At 30.2% G+C, this 23,184-nt stretch overlaps 2 protein-coding genes across 2 annotated transcripts; both read left to right on the top strand.

Moving 5' to 3' along the window:
• Nucleotides 1-5,511: 5,511 nt before the first annotated feature.
• On the top strand, nucleotides 5,512-7,644 carry LOC135958334 (uncharacterized). The gene is made up of 3 exons (XM_065509239.1): nucleotides 5,512-5,921; nucleotides 5,985-6,519; nucleotides 6,604-7,644. Exons 1-3 carry the CDS (start codon nucleotides 5,512-5,514, stop codon nucleotides 7,642-7,644), a joined length of 1,986 nt encoding a protein of 661 aa, XP_065365311.1.
• Nucleotides 7,645-12,208: 4,564 nt separating this feature from the next.
• On the top strand, nucleotides 12,209-14,800 carry LOC135958333 (uncharacterized). Its single transcript, XM_065509238.1, has 3 exons — nucleotides 12,209-12,411; nucleotides 12,485-13,001; nucleotides 13,739-14,800. Exons 1-3 carry the CDS (start codon nucleotides 12,209-12,211, stop codon nucleotides 14,798-14,800), a joined length of 1,782 nt encoding a protein of 593 aa, XP_065365310.1.
• The last annotated feature ends 8,384 nt before the right edge of the window (nucleotides 14,801-23,184 follow it).

The raw sequence follows: 23,184 nt of genomic DNA, 5'->3' as shown, positions 1-23,184 counted from the left end.
TTATTTATGTTGAGTTTTATGTGTATACCAACATTTTTAAGAGATTTATGTTGTGGTTGTGTTATTTATGTCTATATGAAAGTTATTTGTGTTGAATTTTATGTGTATACCAACATTTTTAAGAGATTTATGCTCGTTAAAGTGATTTTCGGAAATGATCCTGGGAGCTATGACCAATTATGGACCGATCACCATGAAATTTGGTTGTGTTATTTATGTCTATATGAGAGTTATTTGTATGGGGCCAATCAGTCAGACGGACGGGCGGACATCGTTTAATCGACTCAGGAAGTGATTCTAAGTCGATCAGTATACTTTAAAGTGGGTGTTAAACTAATATTTTTGGGCGTTACAAACATATGTACAAATGCATAATTCCCTCCCCACTATGGTGGTGTAGTGTATAATTAATTAAATTTTTGAATGATTACATTTTCGTTAATTAAAATCTAATCAAAACAATTTGCAATATTTGTTCTTTAAAATGTTCAACATATTCAAAATTTTAAAGAATAAAGAATGGTACAATATATTTTTGCCCAATAATACAAGTATCTTTATCGATTTATGATAAAAACTATAAATCTTAAGTATTATGTTTATGCATGTTCTTTCTGGTCGCTTTGACTTGTAAAGCTCTAATTTTCCAAACATTATCAGTTTAATAGAACCCACACTACCATCACCAACAACACCACCACCAAGAACCACCAAAAAATATATTATCGTTATTATCGTACAATTTTATTTAAGCGAAAATGTTGTGTCATAAAAAAAAAGTTTTCCCTTTAATAAAATGAATAGATTATTTGCAAGTAGAAACATTTTTTATGTTCGTCTTCATCTTCTACTTAAACTCTTAAACAAATAACGCTTGAAATCATGCAGAATTTCTTGCTCAAATAGTCGTATATCGTGTTGCTGCTGTTGAAACTGGTGCTGCTGTAGCTATTGGTACTATTACTAGTCGCAGTTTGGCTTATCGCATCGCCCATTACATGCTAAAATGTCTTCTAAAGCTAAAGTGATGATGATAATAATAAAAGACAAAATGTACAGCTAAAAGAAAAATCAAGAAAAAATATGGAAGAAAAGTTCAAGGAAATCTAAACGAAATATAAATAAGAAAATAAGTTTGCCGGAGCAAAAAACTCAAACAGCAACAAGGAAATGTATTGAACTTTTATAGTCGCTTTAAGTATTTCCTATAAAAACAAAACGAAAAAGTGTGAAGGAATAAACATCAATTTAAGCCTGTAACTGAAAAGATTTGTTTAAAAATTGCTGGTGATTTTATTTAAAATGCATTAAACAAAATTTTGGTACACGAATTATATTAAATAAAACACCTTGAAATGCTTATATCGAGGGCTTATATTCAAAAGGAGCTATTTGCAGGTTTTCCAAAAATTAGTTTTTGCAGCCAAACTTTCCATGGTTGAAACTTTTTATAAAAAACATAATTTTTACACTCTTTTTATCCTTTTCTGTTTTTGGACTATCTACAAAATATGTTAATTTCGAATACAAATTGGGCTATCTACAAGATTTAATTTGAATTTCAGGTTTTGATGGTGCTTCTCTTAAAATGTTGTTTGCATATTTTCATTTCGGATCGTCTATGTTGGTAAGTAGTTGTCCTTGAAGGTTTTTAACGGGAACCAGCAATCTTCTTGGTTATTTTAAAAAGGTATTTCATGTTGTATGCTGCAGCAGCGTTTTCAACTTATCTCACAAAATTGCCCATATGTTTTCTACTATCATCTCTGATGGCTCGCTTGACTTGTTAATTCATCAAAATATATTCCCTTTATATTTTTCTAACAGCAATGCTTGAGGTAGAATTAGTTTTATTCTTAATTTTTGCACGCTCATCTATAATCTTCCAAGTTCGTTATGTTATAAATGCCTCCTTCGTATTTCGGCATTTACGATTAAAACAGCAGATTTAATGATTGTCCAATTATGTTCAATAGTATTCATTAGGGATGGTTCCATTACTGTTACTGTTACTGATTTGGGTTTCGCAGATAGCCCTTTCTGAATATAAGTACACGACATGCAACATCATTGTGTTAAATTTTATTTGTTTTTACTATTTGTAATGGATTTTTTTGTAAATTTAAATATTTATAGTGTTTGGTGTCAACACATTAATCATTTACACAGACATTTTTATATGGACAAACTTTTCATACAGGTATGACTATATATGTGTATTGCAAATCCATGTCTATTTTTTTGATGACTATATCATTCACACAAATTTACTATTTTTAATAAAACAAGAAATTTAAAAAATGACTTTAAATAACGCCAGGATTTTGTACAATTTGTTTGTATGTATATGAGTGTGTTTGCATTAATGTCTGTTAAAACAAAATTACCAACAAATTAACTCATCAATGTAATTATGCAACATCGTAAATTTTGCACGCATTCCTTTTGTTCAACATGCAAACTATGACGTCGTTGTGTAAATTGATACTGAACAAAAATATAAAAAAAATCCACAAATTGAATAATAAATCATTGGCGGGGTTTTCTGTAGTTCAGCGCGGGGTTTTTGTATTCAATGTCTTATACGTAGGGGAAAAATCTAATAATGATTCAGAATTCATCAAACACGTCAGTTGTGTTAAATTTATATTTGATATGCATTAATTAGAGATAAATTTCAGAAAAGAAGATGTAGTTGTTTCAACTGATATATACTGTCTCTGTGTTCATATGGAAGAATATCTTTAGTCGAAAAAGAGGTTTTGAAATATTCTCAATTTTAGGTAATACTTATTGGTTCTTACAAAAAATCTGTAACTTATCATATTGGTAATATATTTACTAGACATCAAAGGTACAGGTTTTAAACAAAGTATTGGTAAATAAATAAGATTTGATACATTTTCTACTTAAGAGCTTTTTCGTTATAAATTTGCCCTTATGTCGACTTTAGTTAGCCACTCTTCCATATGACCACAGATGTAGTAACTGCAGTCTACCTATCGAAACACAGAGCATGTTAAACCCTTGTGAAATTCACTGCTTTAATGGCAGAAATTTGAACCACAAATGGGCTCGAAATGGGAACCTAAAGTAAAAGATCCAATCGAATACAGAATTCAGACAAGGAAAAGTTGATACGATCATACTTTTGTTGATTCTATTGCATTCTACAAAGTACTATTGTACTACCGTGACTAATTTGATGCTATCAAACAGTTTTTAGTTTTTAATGTAGAAAAGCATATCCTTAAATGCGGGATTTACAATAGATGGCGTATCTTTTGAACGCGGTTTTTGTTTTTAGTAACTTATATGTAATTTTTTTTTTGAAAAGTGGCGGCATGGTATAGTGGTTAAAGTACTTGCCTACAAAACCAAGCACCCCAGGTTCAATGCCTGGCAGAGGACGAAAAATTTAAATCATGGTTTTCGAGTTTTTAAAATTAACCTCCCTCTAAACAATTCATCCAAGAAGCCCCCTGACCACTCCTCCACCTGGAAAAGTGGATAACATCATGGAAAAAGGTCAGGCAGCCTGCCACCCCCTGGGAGAAAAAGGTAGGAATCAAAGATCAGCTAGGTTCCCCACCACTACACCAAACACAGAGAGATCGTTGTTTCTAGGCAACGACAGATGCCAGCACAGCACCATTATCCTAGACCAGATACAGCAGACCAATCATCTACTTTGCTGGATCAACAACCGATTAACGAAACTGACACACGACAATAATAACAATCGATTGAATCCTTTTGGCAACATCATACATGTATCCGAAGACCCGCTACAGCAGATCTACTTAGCTGGAACAACAACCGTTTAAACTGATACAAACAATAACAATATATTTAATGGCAACACCGTACATGGAGTCGCACGTTACTCCAATAATTAGGAAGGACAGTGCAATCTACATGGGAAATACGCGAAAAAACAACTACTTCAACAACTCGTATAAGATGGAGATGCTTTGTGGAAGCCAAATGCCCCCAAGTGGGGTAATGGAGAAAAAAAAATTAATTTTGCAGGGTACATATCTGCAATTTATTCTCACATAGTTATTGAATAGAGTAAAACACAGTTTTTTTTTTATTCGTATTTTGTACATACGAATCGTCATATGCGGGAAGTTTTACATTACTTCTTTAATTTGAAAAAAAGTGCAGTTGAATAACACCGATTGTTCACCATATCTTGTGGTGAATGTCTTCCATCGGTTTCAACGTGCGAGAGATGGGTTGTGCGGTTCGGAAGTGGTAATTTTGACACGGAAGACTAAGATCGCCCAGGCTAGTCAAAAAAGTTTGAAGACCAAGAATTGAAGGCATTACTTCATGAAGATTGTTATAAAACTGAACAAGAACTTGCTAAATCATTGGGAGATACTCAATCAGCAATTTCAAAACGTTTGTGAACAGCAGGATTCACACAAAATTAGGAAAATTGGGTGGCATACGAATTGAAGCTGAGAAACCTTCAAAGACGATTGTGCATGTCGGCAATGATGCTTGAACGGTATAAATGTAAATAATTCTTGCACCGAATCATTACTTGCAATGAAAAATGTATCGATTACGATAACCCGAAGCGTAAGAGACGTATGTGAAGCCCGTGCAACCGGACGAATCGATACCAAAGACAAACATACATGGCGCTAAGGTAATTCGTTGTATATGGTGGGAGCAAAAGGGTATTATCTATTAAGAGCTACTGAAATCTGACCAGAACATCACCTATACCGAAGGCATCTGATTCGTTTGAAGCGAACATTGGCCAGACATGAAGCTGTAATATTTCATCATGACAACGCTAGGCCACATGTTGCAATACCTGTTAAAAAGTATTTAGAATGAAGTGGTTAAGAAGAAGGTCATCCGCTTTTTAGTATAGATCGTGTCCCGCTCCACTACTATTTGTTTGGGTCGATGCAGAACGCTCTCTCCGGGATACGCTTCACTTTGGAATAGAAAGATGAGCAGTTCTTTTGGCTCGGAATCCATATGTTGCCAAAAAGTTGTGAAAAGGTCATAGCTAACAATGTTAAATACTTTGAATAAATTTATAAATATGTTTTGTTCAGTCAAAGTTGGTTGAACGATTTCTCTGTGAAGATTTCTGAGTCTTCTATTTTCGATAAGGATTTAAACATAACATTAATTTCTTTAGAAAGGAAAAACCTAGAAAATAAGACTATTCCTCTGGCAAGTATTTTCGATTATTTTTCTGCCACAGCATAAATTTGACTTTAAAAGACGTTATGAATTATTATGCCACGTTTAGTTGCAAGTTCATTTGAATACCCCTAATTAAAAGATTGTCTACCCCCTCATCATCAACGTGCCCAACACAACACTGCTTTTTGGCACAATTACAAATAATTTGCAACCAAATGAAAAGGAAACCCGCAAAAACGAGAGAGCGAGTTTTGTTTTCAGTTCGATGTTCAACAACAAACCTAACGGAAGTTATTTAGACTCTGCGAACTTTTAACGTCCGCCAACGTTACGATGCGTTCAACAATTTTCACCGTGACACTAAGTCTGCTAATAACTTGGTCTTGTGAACAGCAGCAGGAGCAACAACAGCAGGTGCAAGAGCAGGAGCCACTAAAACATCATAATTTATCAATTATGCTAAAAGCCATTGACGCGGATATGCCATTATCTTTGCAACATTCTATTGCCGCTTGTTACAGTATAATACGTGAGTATTTTGTACCAAGTACAGGCAGTTTCATGGTCAGCACATATGTACAGGGATTGAATTTAAAAAAACATTTAAAGGATTTTTTGAATAATGTTTTACTTAATTTAACCATGATAAAAGTGGAAATTGAAAGTAAAAGTTCTGAAGTACGTCACCTAACATTGAATCGTAAATACAATCTAATTGTAGTGGATGACTTCGAATCCTTGAGGTAAATGAAAAACTTTGCTGTTTGTGTATATGAAAAAAAATCAATATTTTGTTTTCCATGCAGACTATTAGATCCGGCCAATTTTACCAGAAATTATGATATACAGGAATATTATCTGGTGTATTTAATGCATGGCTCAAGATTTGCCAATCTTTTCAACGTTCTCAATCAAATGTTGGCATATTTCTGGCAAAATTCCATTATAAATGTATCACTGATGACAGCTAGCAAAAATTCTGTTGTAGACGTATATACCTACTTTCCCTTTGATAACTATTTAAGCTGTAAGATGCCTTTGTTGAAGCAAATTAATTACTATAATGGCGCCTGGTCAAATCCCATCAGTGTAACTATATTTCCTCTAAAGACTACCAATTTACAAAGCTGTCCTCTAGTCGTGGCCGTATGGAATACCCCACCATATTTCAGCTATTCGAAAAGTGCTGATGGCTTTTATAAAATTGATTATTTTGAGGGAGAATTACTGGAAGTTTTGACAGAAAAACTGAATTTTACTTTGAATTTGCAAGAGCCGCCTAATAATGAGCAGAGAGGAAAGGTTTTATCAGACGGCACTATTACTGGAGCAATGAAAATGGTAATTTTAGGAAGAGTAGATAGCAAATTTAGAAGCAATTTTTTATTAAACAAATCTTATCAAAATCATAATTTTTTTTCTTAGCTTCATGATCATACAGCCGACCTTAGTTTGGGTTCATTTCGTTACACCCTGGAACGTTCCAATGTATTAACAGCAGCATTGCCGTACTATCAAACTTATCAGGTTTATAGTGTCCTCACAACAACACAACTTTATACACCCTTGGAAATATTGGTGTATCCCTTCGATAAAGTAACCTGGATTTGTTTATTTTTAAGTGTTCAATTGGGTTTCATCATAGCCTTTATCGTAGATTTCTTTTATGATAAATATCTTCTGCTAAAAATAGCAATAGGATGTCCACGCATAAGAACGCCTTCCATGAATATTATTCGTTTATTTATGGGTCAGTCCTTAATACAAATTCCCGAACCTCATTTTTCACGTTTTATGATTATTTCGTGGCATTTTTATGGCCTTCTACTACGTACTGCTTATCAGTCATTATTATTTCAATTACTCAAACTAAATTTATACCATGAACCTCCTCAAACTCTAACAGATCTTATTAATCAGCGATGTAGTTTAGTTATGACAGAGACTACGTACGATTCAGTTTACACTGTGCCGCGCATAGAAAAGGGTTTTATTGATGTAATAAAACTTAAAAATACTTCTGAACAAAGCTCGTATTTCTATCTTGAGTACGATAAGCAAATACGTTGCTTGGCTTCTGTTTCACCCAAAGATTACGTAACATATCATGCCATTAATGAACAAAAGAGGGGCCTTTTTTATGTTTTACCCGAAACTATTTTTACTCAACACATAACAATGTATTTTTCAAAACACTCCTATTTAATACATCGCATTAATGATTTATTTATGAATATGCGCAGCATGGGTCTTATAGATTTTTGGGCCCACAAAAGTTTGGATACCGAGTATTTGCGTAATTTTCGGGATAGCCAATTTAAATCCTTAAATTTTGGTGACATGGAGGGTATTTTCATTATTTATGGCGTTTTGATTTTAATATGTATTGTTGTATTTATCTTAGAGATTATAATTTATAAACTAAAAATATTAATATTTGGTGAACAATATGAATTTCTTCTTTAAGTACACAGAAAAAACTATATTTCAATTCAAACATTTATCACATTTAGAACTGGTTTCTATTATTTCATAACTGAATCAAGTATTCATGTGCTGAAAAACTAAATTTTCTGATATTTTCTATTGAATTTTGAGTTTTGAATTTGATAATTTTGATAATTTAATATACAATTTTCGTTATTGGTTTTAATAATTTTTGTATTTAAAGTTCAACCAATAACGAAAATTGTATATTCAATTATCAAATTCAAAACTCATAATTCAATAGAAAATATCAGAAAATTTTGTTTTTGAGCACATGAATACTTGATTGAATTATGAAATAATTGAAACCAGTTCAATATGTTACAAATATTAGAATTGAAACGGTTTAAGAAATTGTTTTCTGTGTAGTTAATCAAATGTGTTGAAATAATAAGTGCAATCATGTTTAATAAAGTTGTTATAAATCTATTAGTAAACTAAAATCTTTATTACTTCAATATCCTTGTCTTATTTTTCTACGTGTTATTAATTTTAATTAACTATTTAATTTAATTTATGTGATCTGTAGTAAAATTGATTTGAAATACATATTTAAAAACTAGATTTAAAAACTGTAAACAATATGGTATTTTCCCTGCCAGCCATGCGGATACATTGTAAAAAAAATCGTGAGTAACTTGTTGTGTAAAAATGTCGTGCTTTTAGTTGACACCACCGGACATTTGGGAGAATTATGCCTTTAATTAATGATTTATTAATTAAAGACTATATTTTAAGAAATGAAAATTGTTTTACTTTCAAAGTGACATATTTTCATTGGGCGGAAATGGTTTAGGATAAACAAATATGAAGGCCCATAATCCTAGTTAAACACTAAAGTCGGTTCTTTTTAAAAACAACATTAAAATAAAAACCTGCTTTTAATTATTATGCAACTATAGTCAAAATTAAAGTATGTTTTCAATTGAACGGTCAAGCCCGACCATATAATACCCTACACCAAGTAAATGAGTAAAAATATTTTTCTTTTAAAATATCAATAATTTATATTTTTGAGTGATTTTTGGAAGTGGGCCTTATATGGGAGCTATGACCAATTATGGACCGATCACCACAAAATTAGGTCGTGTGATTTATGTCTATATTAAAGTTAACTATGTTGAATTTTGTGTGTATACCAACATTTTTAAGCGATTTATGCACTTTAAAGTGATTTTCGGAAGCGGGTCTATATGGGAGCTATGACTAATTATGGACCGATCGTAACAAAATTTGGTGACATGAATTTTGTATATATAAAACTTATTTGGAGCGAAATATGTGTAGATACATAGATAAATTAAACTATTTTATAGTTTAATTTATCTATAAATATCTTCAAAATTGCGACCTGTACTCTGCGCACAAGGTTTACATGGACAGCCAGCCAGCCAACCAGACGGACGGACGGACGGACGGACGGACGGACATCGTTTAATCGACTCAGAAAGTGATTCTAAGTCAATCGGTATACTTTAAGGTGGGTGTTAGACTAATATTTTTGGGCGTTACAAACATCTGCACAAACGCATAATACCCTCCCCACTATGGTGGTGTAGGGTATAAATAAGTTGTTTGTGGTGGAAAAAAGGAAAAGATAATATTAATATCATATATAGGATATTTTGGTACTAATTTTATTGATAACTGCTCAATAATTGCAAAATCTCTACCAATATTTTGTAACTTAATTTTTTTTTTTAATTTTTACCGAACTTTTTACTTGATGTTGTTGTTAAACGAGTTAACAGCTTCAGCTAGTTTTATATTTAGATTCGACTTCAACGTCAGATGTATACTCTAACTTGTCTATGAAAGATAGGGTTTGGGGTTTCCCGAATAATTTAATTTCCCGGGAAACGGGAATGAAAAATTTCATGTTTTTTTAACTAGAAAAATAAGTAAAAAAGAAAATTATTTTATAAAATTGTGTCATTTTATTAAAACAAAAAAACAATATATTACAATTCAATTGTACCCACATAAAACCAAATAAAGTTTGTTAAAATATTTGGAGATCACTTGTTGCTATAAAATTAACTTTTTTTTATATAAAATATATATATTTTAAAATAACAAAATTATGAAATTCAAAATTATCTTTTTAAACTTTCAGCATTTTATTTTAAATATTTAGGGCTTTCCTTTTCAATATTGATTGAGTATTCTAATTGGTTTTTAAAATTTGCTCCATTTGTATTTCGGAAACCTCATCATCAACGCTTTGAACAGATGAGGCAACATTGTGGTCAAATAGACGTTCATACATTTGCTGTCCATAAATTTTTAACATTGTGTTTTTATATTATAATTTATCTTATAATGTTGAAGTTTTTAGGTTTAATTTAATTGAATGAACCGTTTTTTGAGAAATCGTAGAATTTTTAGATAACTGCTGTTCATTATAGCATCACCTATCAGAAAAATGGTTTCATTTCGGCTTTATGCTTCTACTGTATCCTCAATGGTGTTTCAAATCTCCACTAATATTTGGAACAAGCCATTCATCAAGCAGAGATGTCATATTTAAATATATTAAAGTATTTTTAATTAATTTTAAATTTCCCGTTTTTCCCGGGAAAAATATTTAAATTTCCCGGGAATTCCCGACAATAATTTTACGGGAAATCCCGGACCCCAAACCCTAATGAAAGACCTAAAGTCCACTCTTAAGTATAGTCGAGTTTAATTCTCTTAAAGTATTTTTTATATCTGACTATATTATGGGCCAAAGTGTTTAAATTTTTTCTATTAGCTTTAAAAAATATTTTCAAAAATATTCATCTGAATTTGATAACTAAATATACAAATTTCGTTATTAGTTGAACCATAGAGAATTATACATAGAGACGAGACTCTGATTTGTCAAACAAAAATACAACAAATAATATTTCTGGTACAACAACAAAATACATTGACTAGCATGTATTTTGTTGTTGCAAGAGATAGGTTTTTGACAACAGACTTAGGTTTTTGACAATTCCGTCTCGTCTCTATGTTACCCTATGGGTTGAACCATAGAGAATTATACATAGAGACGAGACACTACGATTTGTCAAACAAAAATACAACAAAAAATATGTTTGATACAACAACAAAATACATTGACTAGCATGTATTTTGTTGTTGCGAGAGATAGGTTTTTGACAACAGAATTAGGTTTTTGACAATTACGTCTCGTCTCTATGTTACCCTATGGGTTGAACTTTCAAAGAAAAAATTATTTCTTAAACCGTTTCAATTCAAATATTTGTCACATATTGAACTGGTTTCAATTATTTCATAATTAAATCAAGTATTCATTTGCTCAAAAACAAAATTTCTTGATATTTTCCATTGAATTTTGAGTTCTGAATTTGATTATTTTAACAATTGAATATACAATTTTCGTTATTGGTTGAATTTCAAATACAAAAATTATTGAATAGATAATTTTCTTAATTGAAACACAAAAAATAACAAAAATGTGTTTTCGATTACGAAAAAAAATTTAAAGGCTTTTTAAACTACTACACAATTTTGATGTATTGTGGTTCCAGTAGTACAAATATGGTCTAAATTTAAAATTCTATGGAGAAGTTTTTTAAATTTTTTTTGGGTAAAATTGAGAATTTTTTAGAAGTTTCTCCAAAAAATGTATGATAACTCAAAAAGGGTTAGTCCGATATTATTAAAGTAAACTTGGAAACGTTTAGATTTAAATAACCATTAATCCGTTTATATATTGTGTTTTATAATATCCTTAGGTAACCATATTGCATCAAATCTATGTAGTGGTTAGTGAAGCCTTTTTTTGCTGTTGACCTGTGTAATTAAGAAATCTTTCTTATCCGTTTCCAAATATCATGGTTAATTTATTGATTATTTTCTATAGAATAGTTTTGTTTTTATATACAAAACCATCTTATATATGTAATGATTTACGAATGAAAGGAATTTTCTCATAATAATTAATGATATTTACTTACAAGTTTTCGCCTTTGCTTTAAAAAGTCCTAATATGATTAAATTCCATTTAATATAGTTTACAAACTAATGTGAATGTAACGAATAGCTATATCATATATAATTATTCTATAAACAATACAAATTAAGTTTGTATGATTAGATATGTACTCAATATTTATAATACTACATTTCATTAAGAAATCTCAAAATCCCTTAAGGGCATTACTCAATTATTAAAGGTTGTAATAAGTAAGTATATATTTAGATTTATGTGGGGTTTAATTCAAGTAATGCATGCATAATAACTAATAATAATATTAAGTTTAATTTTAATAATTTTCCTGTAATACATTTGTGTATTAAACAACACAAATGAAGCAACAAATTTAACTTATAAATACAACTAACTAAATATCAAACTGAAATGTGTGTTTAGTTGCTTATTTAACATTTAACCAAGAACATGCAGAATAAAAGGCTTCCCATTATCCTGCTAATAGGTTTGATTGTATTTCAAAACAATATAAATTTGAATGGGGCAAGTGAGAAACAAAATTTATATCAAGCATTATCTTTAATAATACAAAACACATTCATGGAAACCGATAGTCGTCTATTGTTCTTTGCCAATTTTGATGAAGACTCGAGTGAAGATCGTTTTTATGCAAATGACTTTATCAATAGTGTTTTGTATGACATTAATAATGCCTCTTATAAGGTGTTTTATCAACGTCAAAAACTATTTCACAATTTAAGACATAATGAAATTGTTTTGCTGGATAATATAAAAAGATTTAAGTGAGTTATAAACATTAATGTATATAAATATGTGTAAAATAATCTTTACTATTTAATTGATATTTTATTAAAGATATTTCTATAACAAAATATTTCATATTGGCAATATGAATCTCTCACACACTTTACTGTTCATCACTTCCCTAAAAACATTGGACTATGATACGCTTTATATGATCTTTAAAGATTTATATCATATGGATATAATAAGCGTGGCATTGGTCATAGAATTGGCAGATGGTGACATTGTTATGCTCACCTATTTTCCATTTACGCCCACAGCATGTAGAGATTTTAAACCGGTCATTATAAATCGGTATTTAGTGGATCAACAACGTTGGGCAAATACCAATTATTTTCCCAATAAGCTGAATAATTTTTATGGCTGTCGTGTTATCTGCTGCACTTGGCAAGATATGCCATATTTCAGTCTCAAGCCGGATAAGAAAAATAGCAGTATTATGGATTATGTGGGTTTAGAAGGGGACCTGTTGAAATATGTAGCTGATAAATTGAATTTTTCTATTCAAATCCACTGGATTGATCCGATAAAAGAGGATGTATCTAATAAGGAACGCATATTTAACAAGGTAAATTTAATCGTGAGGGTTTAAGGGTAAAAAGTAAATTCGTAGTTAAAGAGGAAAGAAAAATATATTTAGCATAGAAAGTTATATCTAGGACGAATTTTATAAATCGACTAAACCTATATTCTTCACAAAACATAGTGTTACAAATATGCTATGTAAGAAAAAAATTGTTCAGATTTCTTTATTTGTTTCACTTCAAAGGCATATACCGTAAGCGACATGCCTTTGATGTGAAACAAAAAAAGAAATCTGAACAATTTTTTTCTTACATAGCATATTTGTAACACTATGTTTTGTGAAGAATATAGGTTTAGTCGATTTGTTTTTTGCCAATGTATTAGCAATAAATCGATCGAATCAGACACTAAAATTCGTTTTCGTCTGCCTTTAAAAAATTTAAAATTTGGCGAAGTGGAACATTAATATATCAATTGAGAGTTGTCTTGTTGAACTACAAACACATTGGGTTTTGTTTTACAGTATTAAGTATGATTTGTCACGCGACATAATTTTCGTCATGTTTGTATACCGTTTTGTCAAGTAAGGTAAGTATAATTTTCAAATATTATTTTGATAATTAGTTTTCTAATTTGTTTTGTTTTAAATTATCTTAACAGTAACCACTACGAAATTACTTTACCTCTTAACCACTAATCTCAGTCTAATTTGTAAGCCAACAAAAATTTACTTACATTTGTCATTATCCTTTCACTCCCTCTCTCTCTTCTACATTTCAGATGTTTTCACGTTATTGTGACTTTGCATTGGGCGGCTTCAGCTATAGAAAAGATTTAGATTATTCGTCGACATTTTCACAAACCAATTACTTTATGCTTAGTCCCATCTACATTGTTACCAACGTTATCAATTTCTATACAACATATGAAAAACTGGCATTTCCATTTCATTATACCGTATGGTTTGCGCTTGGTTTAATTTTTGCTCTAAGCTCTTTACTCATCTGCACTTGTGGACGACGACGAAAATGGTTGCGTTATCGAGATTTTTTAATTGGTTCCGCTAATAGAACACCCCACTTCCATTTGTATGCACTGGCCGTGGGTGCCACAATGACAACGGCCCACATGCCAAAACGTAATTTTGCACGATTTTTGCTCACCTGCTGGCTGATGGTAACATTAATACTACGCAATGCCTATCAGTCGGGCATTTATCAAATGTTGCGTGACAATAAGCAATGGAATCCACCGCAAACGATTGAAAATGTATTTGAGCAAAACTATTTGATTAGCACGACACCGGAAAATCGCAAATATTTTGATATTCTGCCGGATATGAAACGCAAGCGAATTTTTAATACAACCATATTGGAAACGTTTACGGAAATGTTGAATGCCAAGGAGCCGATAGCCTTTATTATACCCTACGAGTACTTTGGCTACTTTGGCAAAGTGAACGGTAGTCAGTGGCAACATTTGCATTTGGTTAAAGAGCGTCTGCTAACCCAACAACTAGCCATTTACGTACGCCATCATTCATACTTTATACCGGTGCTAAATGACCAGATTTCTGATGCACAATACCATGGCTTCATAACATTGTGGAGTCGTCGTAATGGTCTGTCACTGACTAGCTCTTTAAAAGTCACCAATTATGGTCAACTGAATAGCAATAATAATGCGGATAAAGATCCACTGTCAATGAATGAATTGGGTGCTATATTTATGATTTTAGTTTGGTTGCATATTCTCTCAACTGTAGCTTTTCTAATCGAATTAATGTGGCATCGTTACGGAAATGTGGCTAGAAATTGGTTGAATAAACATATAAATATGTAGTTTAGTTTATAATTATGTAACAGTATTTTTAGCATTTATTAAAGTGTATTTTTTTTTTGTGTACTTAAATACAGTCAGTGTCACTCAAAAACGTACAACATATTTTTTATTAAATATTATGAAATTATACAGGCAATAATAGGTGATTATATAAAAAATTAAAAGTCATTTTATTAATTGAACAAAAAATATGTATTTCAACAAAAAAGTTAACAAAACCTCAATTCCTTAAAAAAATATTGATGAAAATTAAAGAAAATCACAAAATTCATATTTCATTTAAATTCGTAATGTTACATATATTAAATTATAATTAAATCTTTAAAAATTAAAAAAATGTTAATATAAAATAATCCTAATACTTTGTAGGGTATCCTTTTTTTAGTTTTTAGTGCCTGTACGAATTTTAATGAAGCGTTGATATTCTGGGCACTGACAGTGTTACCCAATTTTTTTATTTGTAGGTAACCCCCCGTTTCCACATGCAAGTAATTACTTGTAAGTAATGAATACATATTATCATCGAAAAACCACAAAATTGTTTGTGTTTCTACACTATGCATTGCAAGTTCATTTTAAAAATGTCGCCAACTACGAATGTTCTTGCAAAAATTGCTATGTTGAACGAATTAACAGAAAATATTAAGTTAAAGCCAGTATTGCCGTGTTGTCATTATTATAAAATTACTGAAAAAAATATTTTCGTTAATTTTAAGCTGAGCTGTAAGTAAGAAATATGTGATTGTGTTAGTAAAAACTGTGAGTGTATTGAGTTTTCGGGCACACACAATATAAAAATAGGATTTTAAAATATTTTCAAAACATCAACATTCTAAAACTAATGAATAAAATTTTACTACGATGGTGTACGATTTTAAGTGACATTCACTGTATGTATTTATTTAACAGCTGAATATGTTTCAAATCTAACTTTACCATACCATAGTAAAATGCAGGGAAAATAACCAAATTTGGCATTATTAGAATTCATCAGAAATGCATTGAAGCAATTGAAAAAACGCACCTTTCAGAAATGAAATTTGAACTGTTTTTCCCACTCACAATAAAATTATCCAGTACGTCTTAAAGTTAGCAATATGAAAATTTACATTAGTTGTGTTCGCGTACTTGGTAATTTGTAATAATTTGTACAAATTATCACTGGAAGTTACGGGATTCCGTTCGTTTACTTTTAAAAACTTGTAACGAGAGAGCAAGAGAGTGTTAAAAGTGACAGTTCGTAGATAGAGAACATGATACTTTTTACTGGATATTTTTTCTCCAGTAAAAAATATCAACATAAAATTGTGTTTAAAACATGTGGTTGCAAATGTAAACAGAACTAAAAAGTTGAAAATTAATACAATATACAAGTTTTGCAAAGAAAAGAAGTAAAATAACAATTTGTTGTTTGCGTACTTTTTTGAATATTTTTTTAGATTGAGAGTAATTTTTTTTTACTCTCTAAAATAAAGTTACTGGATATTTTTTACTGGAAAGTACGCGAACACACCTATTATGACATCTTTAAGGCTAGTGATATAAAAATGTTTGTACCATTTTCCAATTCTGTAATAATTCTCAGTTAAATGACAAATTCCACTAAAACTGAGTGTTTAAGTAAGTAGAACTGAAAGTAATCAGAGAGTTAAAATAATTACTCTCTACCATATTTTATGGCATTTTGTTGTTGAAAGACTTAGGTTTTTGACAACAGACTTAGGTTATTTGTCTCTCAGTAACGCTTGTATGTAAATATATTTTATTCTATGTATCTATGCGCATTTTATAAAACGAATCGACAAAGTTTGATTTTATTTTTTTTAAATTCATTGATAAAATGAGCCCATAAGATGCCAATTTTTATAGCTGTTTAACAAAAACTGTATAAACTAATTTCAATATCTAAAATTGTATCTATTATGTATAACTATACAGTTGTAAAAAAATACACTTCTTCATAATATGTAATGTAACAAAATCTTTAGCAAAGGGTAAAAATAAAATTGTGCGTAAATTCATTAACAGATTAAATAACTGAAATTGATAATTTTCAACATTTCCAACAACCAAATCAAAAGGAAATCTATGCCATAAATGAATAGGGGGACAAATGATATTTCAGACAACAAAGCTCATCAATTACATTATGCTACACCAAAACTATGAAGGGGGTTTTATATAGAAATTCTGTTTTATTGGTGGCCATAGACTTCGGAAATACTTATAGTTTTTCTCGATTACATCGATTAGAGCTTTTATTATTAAATAATATACTTAAAAACACTGGCCCATAATCATAGTCAAACACTAAAGTCGGTTCTTTTTAAGGTATTTATAGACGGCAATACTGAGTATTAACACTTTTCAAATTTAAAATATTATTGAAATAATTCGGTATTTTAAAAAATTGTTTCGAAAAGACTTTTATTGTTTACACGATAGTATTACAAATATTTTATTTCTTTGTTGATTGATATTTTTCTGCAAACTTTGTTTTTATTTTATATTTTCTTGACTTTTTTGTTTTCCTTAATTTGTATTTGTAAATACATACCCGATACATATGAAAATAAAAAGTTTTTGAATTGTTTTAAACTAATTTTGAACATCGACCGTAAATCAAAAAAATCATTTGTATTTTTTGAAAATCTAATACAAATTTTGTTTAGACGATGAAATTCTATTATGATACTTGAATTTTTGACAAATATTAATACTCAGTATTGCCGTCTATAAATACCTTTAGAAACAACTTTAAAATAAAAACCTGCTTTTAATTATTTTGCAACTATAGTCAAAATTAAAGTGTGTTTTAAATTGAACCGACTTTAACTGGGTGCCACCTCAAATGTAGAAAATGTTTTCATACAATATACAAAAAAATATAGGCAAGTGGCACCGCTGAACAGCTGACATAGAAAATTCAAAAAAAAAAAAAAAAGGTAAACGATAAAAGTAACAGCGAAATCTAAAGAAATAAAGCAAATTGTGGTGGAAAAATGTAAAAAATAAGATTAATATCATAATTAGGATATTTTAGTTTTAATTTAATCGATAACTGTTCAATAATTGCAAAATCTCTGCCAATATCTTGTAACATAAACATTTTTGACTTGTTGTCGAACTTTTTTACTTGAGGAAGAACAGCTGATGCTGTTGTTAAATGAGTTAAAAACAGCTTCAGCTGGTTTTATATTTACAGTCGACTTTAACGTCAAAAGTATATTTTATCTTAAGTTAGACGTCTTTATTTCTCTTAAAATATGCTTTATTTCTGACTATGATTATGGGCCACTATGTTGATTGTTGAAACTTTTTAAAAGCGGTTGGTTGGCTGTGTTGTCGACATTTAAGATACAAAATAAACACAATTTTTTCAACTTTTCACGTTCTACGTTGATGATAAGTGGAGGCAGTAAAGTATTTTCTTTTAATATAAAAGTACGCAACCACCACTGATTTAACGGTGGTGGATTTCAGCTGGTATATTACAATTTTGTACGAATTACTATTCGTTATAGTGTAAACATACATCAACTGGCCTTGGGTATTCAATACCAGTTAAAACTACATTCATATAGTTGTCCATATAAACTATCAGATACCTTGCAATTTTAAAAGTAGAATTGTCAAATTAGAACTAAGTATTTACTTATATTGCTAATTAGATAGTTCTTATTGCCGAAATTATAATGCAAAACAAGCAATCTTGGCCAAATAATAGTTTACACTGAGTATATGAACAAAAACATTTTTATACCCTTCACTATGAGTGGCAAGGGTATATATAAGTTTTCCATTGTAAATTCTAAATTTTACTAATTTAGTTTGGTGAATGATTTTTGGAAGTAGGGTAGACGGCGGATCATTCGCCATAAGGGCACATCTGCCAACACCGAATAACTTATGAACCGAGTAATCGATTTTGTTACATTATAAAATTATGTTTTCGTTTATCGATTATTTTTCATCCCTGAAGGTTGGAACGTTTAATTTTACATATGATGTGAGGCAGACGCAATTAATGGTTTTTCAACAGGATTTGAAAATATTTCAATGTGTGAATTTTTTGTGCTAACTTCTATAAAAAGATATTGGTTGGTGATACAATGTCAATAATAGTGAACAATAAGTGACAAAAGTTTTTTCGATCGTTTACTTTGAAATACGAAAAAAATTTATATTAAACCTCAAAACTCCCCCTGGGGCACATTTGCCAGATACTCCCTGTGATGTAGAGCGAAATGTTGATATAATATTGAAAAAATCAGTCACAATTTGTTTAAATTTTTTTTTGTTGAGTTATGTGAAATAAATGATAAATATCTTGTTTATTATACTTTGTTTTGTGAATTAAGGTATGAAACAATAAAATAAGTTTACATGTTTTGATTATTTTGTTTTATTTTACAAATGACAAATCTGCCTCATCCCTTTGGCGTATTTACCCCATGGGTGGGGTGGTTTCGCCGTTTTTGATCAGTCTAGAAATGTTAAAAAAATATGTATGTATATCAAGATGAGATAGGCAAGATTGAAATGATCAAAACTAAATCCAACATATCTAAGTATGTTGGATTTAATATTGTATTGTGGTTATAATTAGAGAACGGCCCAAAAAAATGTGGCGTATGGTCCCCCTTTTACCCTACGCCTTGTATGGGAGCTATGATCAATTATGCAGCGATAACCATGACATTGATATATTTCTATATGAAACTTATTTGTATTGAATTTTATGTGGACACCAATATTTTTAGAGGTTTATGCTTGTCAAAGTGATTTTCTTAAGTGGACTTTATATGGGAGCTATGAGCAATTGTGGACCGATCGGTAAAAAGTTTTGAAATGAGATTTTTATATAGAACTTATTTGTAGAGTAATTTGTATGGATGTACACGCAGAGAAAAAATATAATTGGGCATGGTTACTGTAACCATTTAAATAGTGTTACAAGATTTTTAACAATATTATAGTCACAGTATTAAATGATTGTGGTAACCATAATATGGTTAATTTATGATTCACATGATAATATTTTTAGAGGTTTATGCTTGTCAAAGTGATTTTCTTAAGTGGACTTTATATGGGAGCTATGAGCAATTGTGGACCGATCGGTAAAAAGTTTTGAAATGAGATTTTTATATAGAACTTATTTGTAGAGTAATTTGTATGGATGTACACGCAGAGAAAAAATATAATTGGGCATGGTTACTGTAACCATTTAAATAGTGTTACAAGATTTTTAACAATATTATAGTCACAGTATTAAATGATTGTGGTAACCATAATATGGTTAATTTATGATTCACATGATTGTATCAACCATATATATGGTTACAGTAAACAAGTATATGTTTGTGACAACAATATTTATGATAAGTCCTTCATCATATGAATGGTTGTCACAAACATATATTTGTTTACTGTAACCATATATATGGTTGATACAATCATGTGAATCGTAAATTAACCATATTATGGTTACCACAATCATGTAAATGGTTACTGTGACTATAATATAGTTAAAAAACTTGTAACAATATTGAAATGGTTACAGTAACCATGCCCAACTATATTTTTTCCCTGCGTGTATTCAAATAGTATAGCGCTATGTGAAATAATGTACCGCTTTCAACTGGTTTCAATAGGCTTTGTCTTGGGGCCGTAAAAACAAACTTGACGAGCGAAGTGTCTTCAAAATTTCGACCTGTACTTTAAGTTAAAAATTCGCATGAGAGAATTGACAGTTAAGCCGAAGGATATTTCCGTTTCCATTGCGATAGAAAATATATATGTATGTACATTCAAAATAATATTTTTAAAAAAACAGACGTAATTTTCAAAAACCTAAGTCTGTTGTCAAAAACCTAACTCTTGCAACAGCAAAATACATGCTAGTCAATGTATTTTGATGTTGTGTCAGATATATGATTTATGTACAAAGGCATTTTTATACGAATAATAAATAAAATTCAACAGCTGTCAGGCATTTCATAGGAATGGTATTTATTTCTTTTAACAGAACATTGTTAGTAAATACCGATTTAGCATCGAGATGATGACGATGTCGACTTGTAATGACAACAAATACGAAGTGATGTCGACATCGACAATGACATACAATATAGTGGTGAATATCTTGTGTTCAAAAGATAAGTAATGTTAGGAAAATTTATTGATACTACACAATTTCCAATTGTATTTCAGACATTTCTAATTATATTTCACAAAATCCAATTGTATTTCAGAATTTTCCATTTGTATAATAGCAATACCAATAGAAATTTCTGAAATACAAATACAAATTTCTAAAAAACAATTGTAAAATTCTGAAATACAATTAGAAACTTATTAAGTATAAATTAAAAATTCTGAAATATAATTGAAAATTTCTGCAATGCAATTGGAAATGCTGTAATAATGCTTATCTATGAGATCAATATTTTTTACAATTAAAATTGAGCGATCTATACAATTCATATATAAAATTTTAATTTTTATCTCGATAAAAGACAAACTAAAGTGTAGTTAGTTTTTGAGGAACTTCAAATACTGTATGACAATAAAGAACCGGTTCACCAACTTTTTACAAATGTAGAACGGGTAAGGTCCAATGCCTTGTCGAAAATTTGTGTTTCCTTCATAAAATAAAAGTTGTCGCAATAGAATTAATATGTTGACTAAAAACCTTCTAAGTAGGATGGTAGTTAACCAATGTTGGGTAAGTAACTCATTCATTAAGGTGGATCTCGTTCCAAGAGCTACGGGGAATACAAAGGACATACATTTTTACAAGTTAGTAATAACAGTTACAACACATAAACATTAACTGGTTGTAAATATTTACATAGTAAACGATGCATGTGTGAATATGTTTGTATAAGCCTACACAGAACATGAAATGATGTATGTATTTCATGTATATGCATAGATCTCGAATGTTATAGTTTGTATTTTGTTCACATCACCCTCTAACTGAGTATTGTTTGTTAAACATTCACAGTGTAGTTTTGTAGGTCTTGTTTTTTTTTGTTAGTTTTGTTGATTATTGTTGTTGCTGCTGCTGCTGTTGTTGTAGTGTGGTGTAAATTTTGTTGTTCCTATACCATTTAAAATGTTGTTAACGCAATTTTCCATTTCGATTTCCGTTGTTATTTCCGGCCTGTTTTTTTCCACTGCAATACACATACATATACCCACAAACACAAACAGACCTACATCCATAGATTCATACAAAACTACATCAACAGATAGACATTTGTACATCACCATTATGTGCATGTATTTGAAAAACATCACACATACATTCACTTACAAGAATAAAAAAAAAGTGTAACTGTTTACGAATTGTAAAATTCGGCTAGTCGACTGAATTTAAATTGTATTTTTCCTCCACAAATTTCCGTTGCCGCTTTCAGCTTGTTTTCGCTTTGGTTTTTTTCTCTGCATTTAGTTTTAGAATATTTCGTTGTTGCTGTTGTATATTTGTGATGTTTACTTTGGTTTTGTGTATTTTGGCTGTTGTTGCTTAATCCTTACAGCCATGAATGTCATGCAATCATTTTAATCCAACTAACAGCTCTAGGTGGAGTAGAGTTGAACAGTGAACACTTTTGTTCGTTTACCAGAGAAAAAATTGCTTTTTTTTGGTGGGTATTTACATACAAATGAAAATTTTAAATATTTAAAGATAGACACAAGCAAAAAAAAACAGAATCCAGAGAGTAAAAGTCGGCTGTATGGTTTATGTATGTATGTTGTTGTTTTTTTTTTTGGTTTAGTGAAAAAGTTAGTTATTATGTTGTCTGAAAGTGTTTTGATTTATTTGTATTTAGCAAGTATTTGTTGATGGTTAAGAATTAAGTTTAATTTAGTTGTATTAAGCTTATATAAACTACAAACTTGCAGTTAGCATAGTGTGTATTTTATAATTAAGACATGTTTTGTTTAAAAATATACAGATATTTTGGGAAACTGAAAATATTTAAAATGATTAAGGGGCGCTAAGCAAGAGACGGTTTAAAATCCAGTTCGTCTAACATCAAAACGGCACCTGTAATATCTTCTCTGCAAGATATTTGTGATAATTAAATAGTCAAAAGGTTTTATTTCAGTGATTGAAAATTTCAAAGTATTACAAACATGACACCTTTTGCATGGTTTTCTTACATTAATAAGTTAAACCATATACCAACATTTACTCAAGATTTGTATTAAACAGGAAACTTTTTTCTTCAGATTTAATCATAATTATTGAATCATAAATTACTCAGGTTATGTGTGGAATAGAACATTACACGCAGAGAAAAAATATAATTGGGCATGGTTACTGTAACCATTTATATAGTGTTACAAGATTTTTAACTATATTATAGTCA

The sequence above is a fragment of the Calliphora vicina genome, chromosome 4 (genome assembly GCF_958450345.1).
Source record: "Calliphora vicina chromosome 4, idCalVici1.1, whole genome shotgun sequence".
Taxonomy (NCBI): Eukaryota; Metazoa; Arthropoda; class Insecta; order Diptera; family Calliphoridae; genus Calliphora; species Calliphora vicina.
This window is presented reverse-complemented; position numbering and strand designations above follow the sequence as displayed.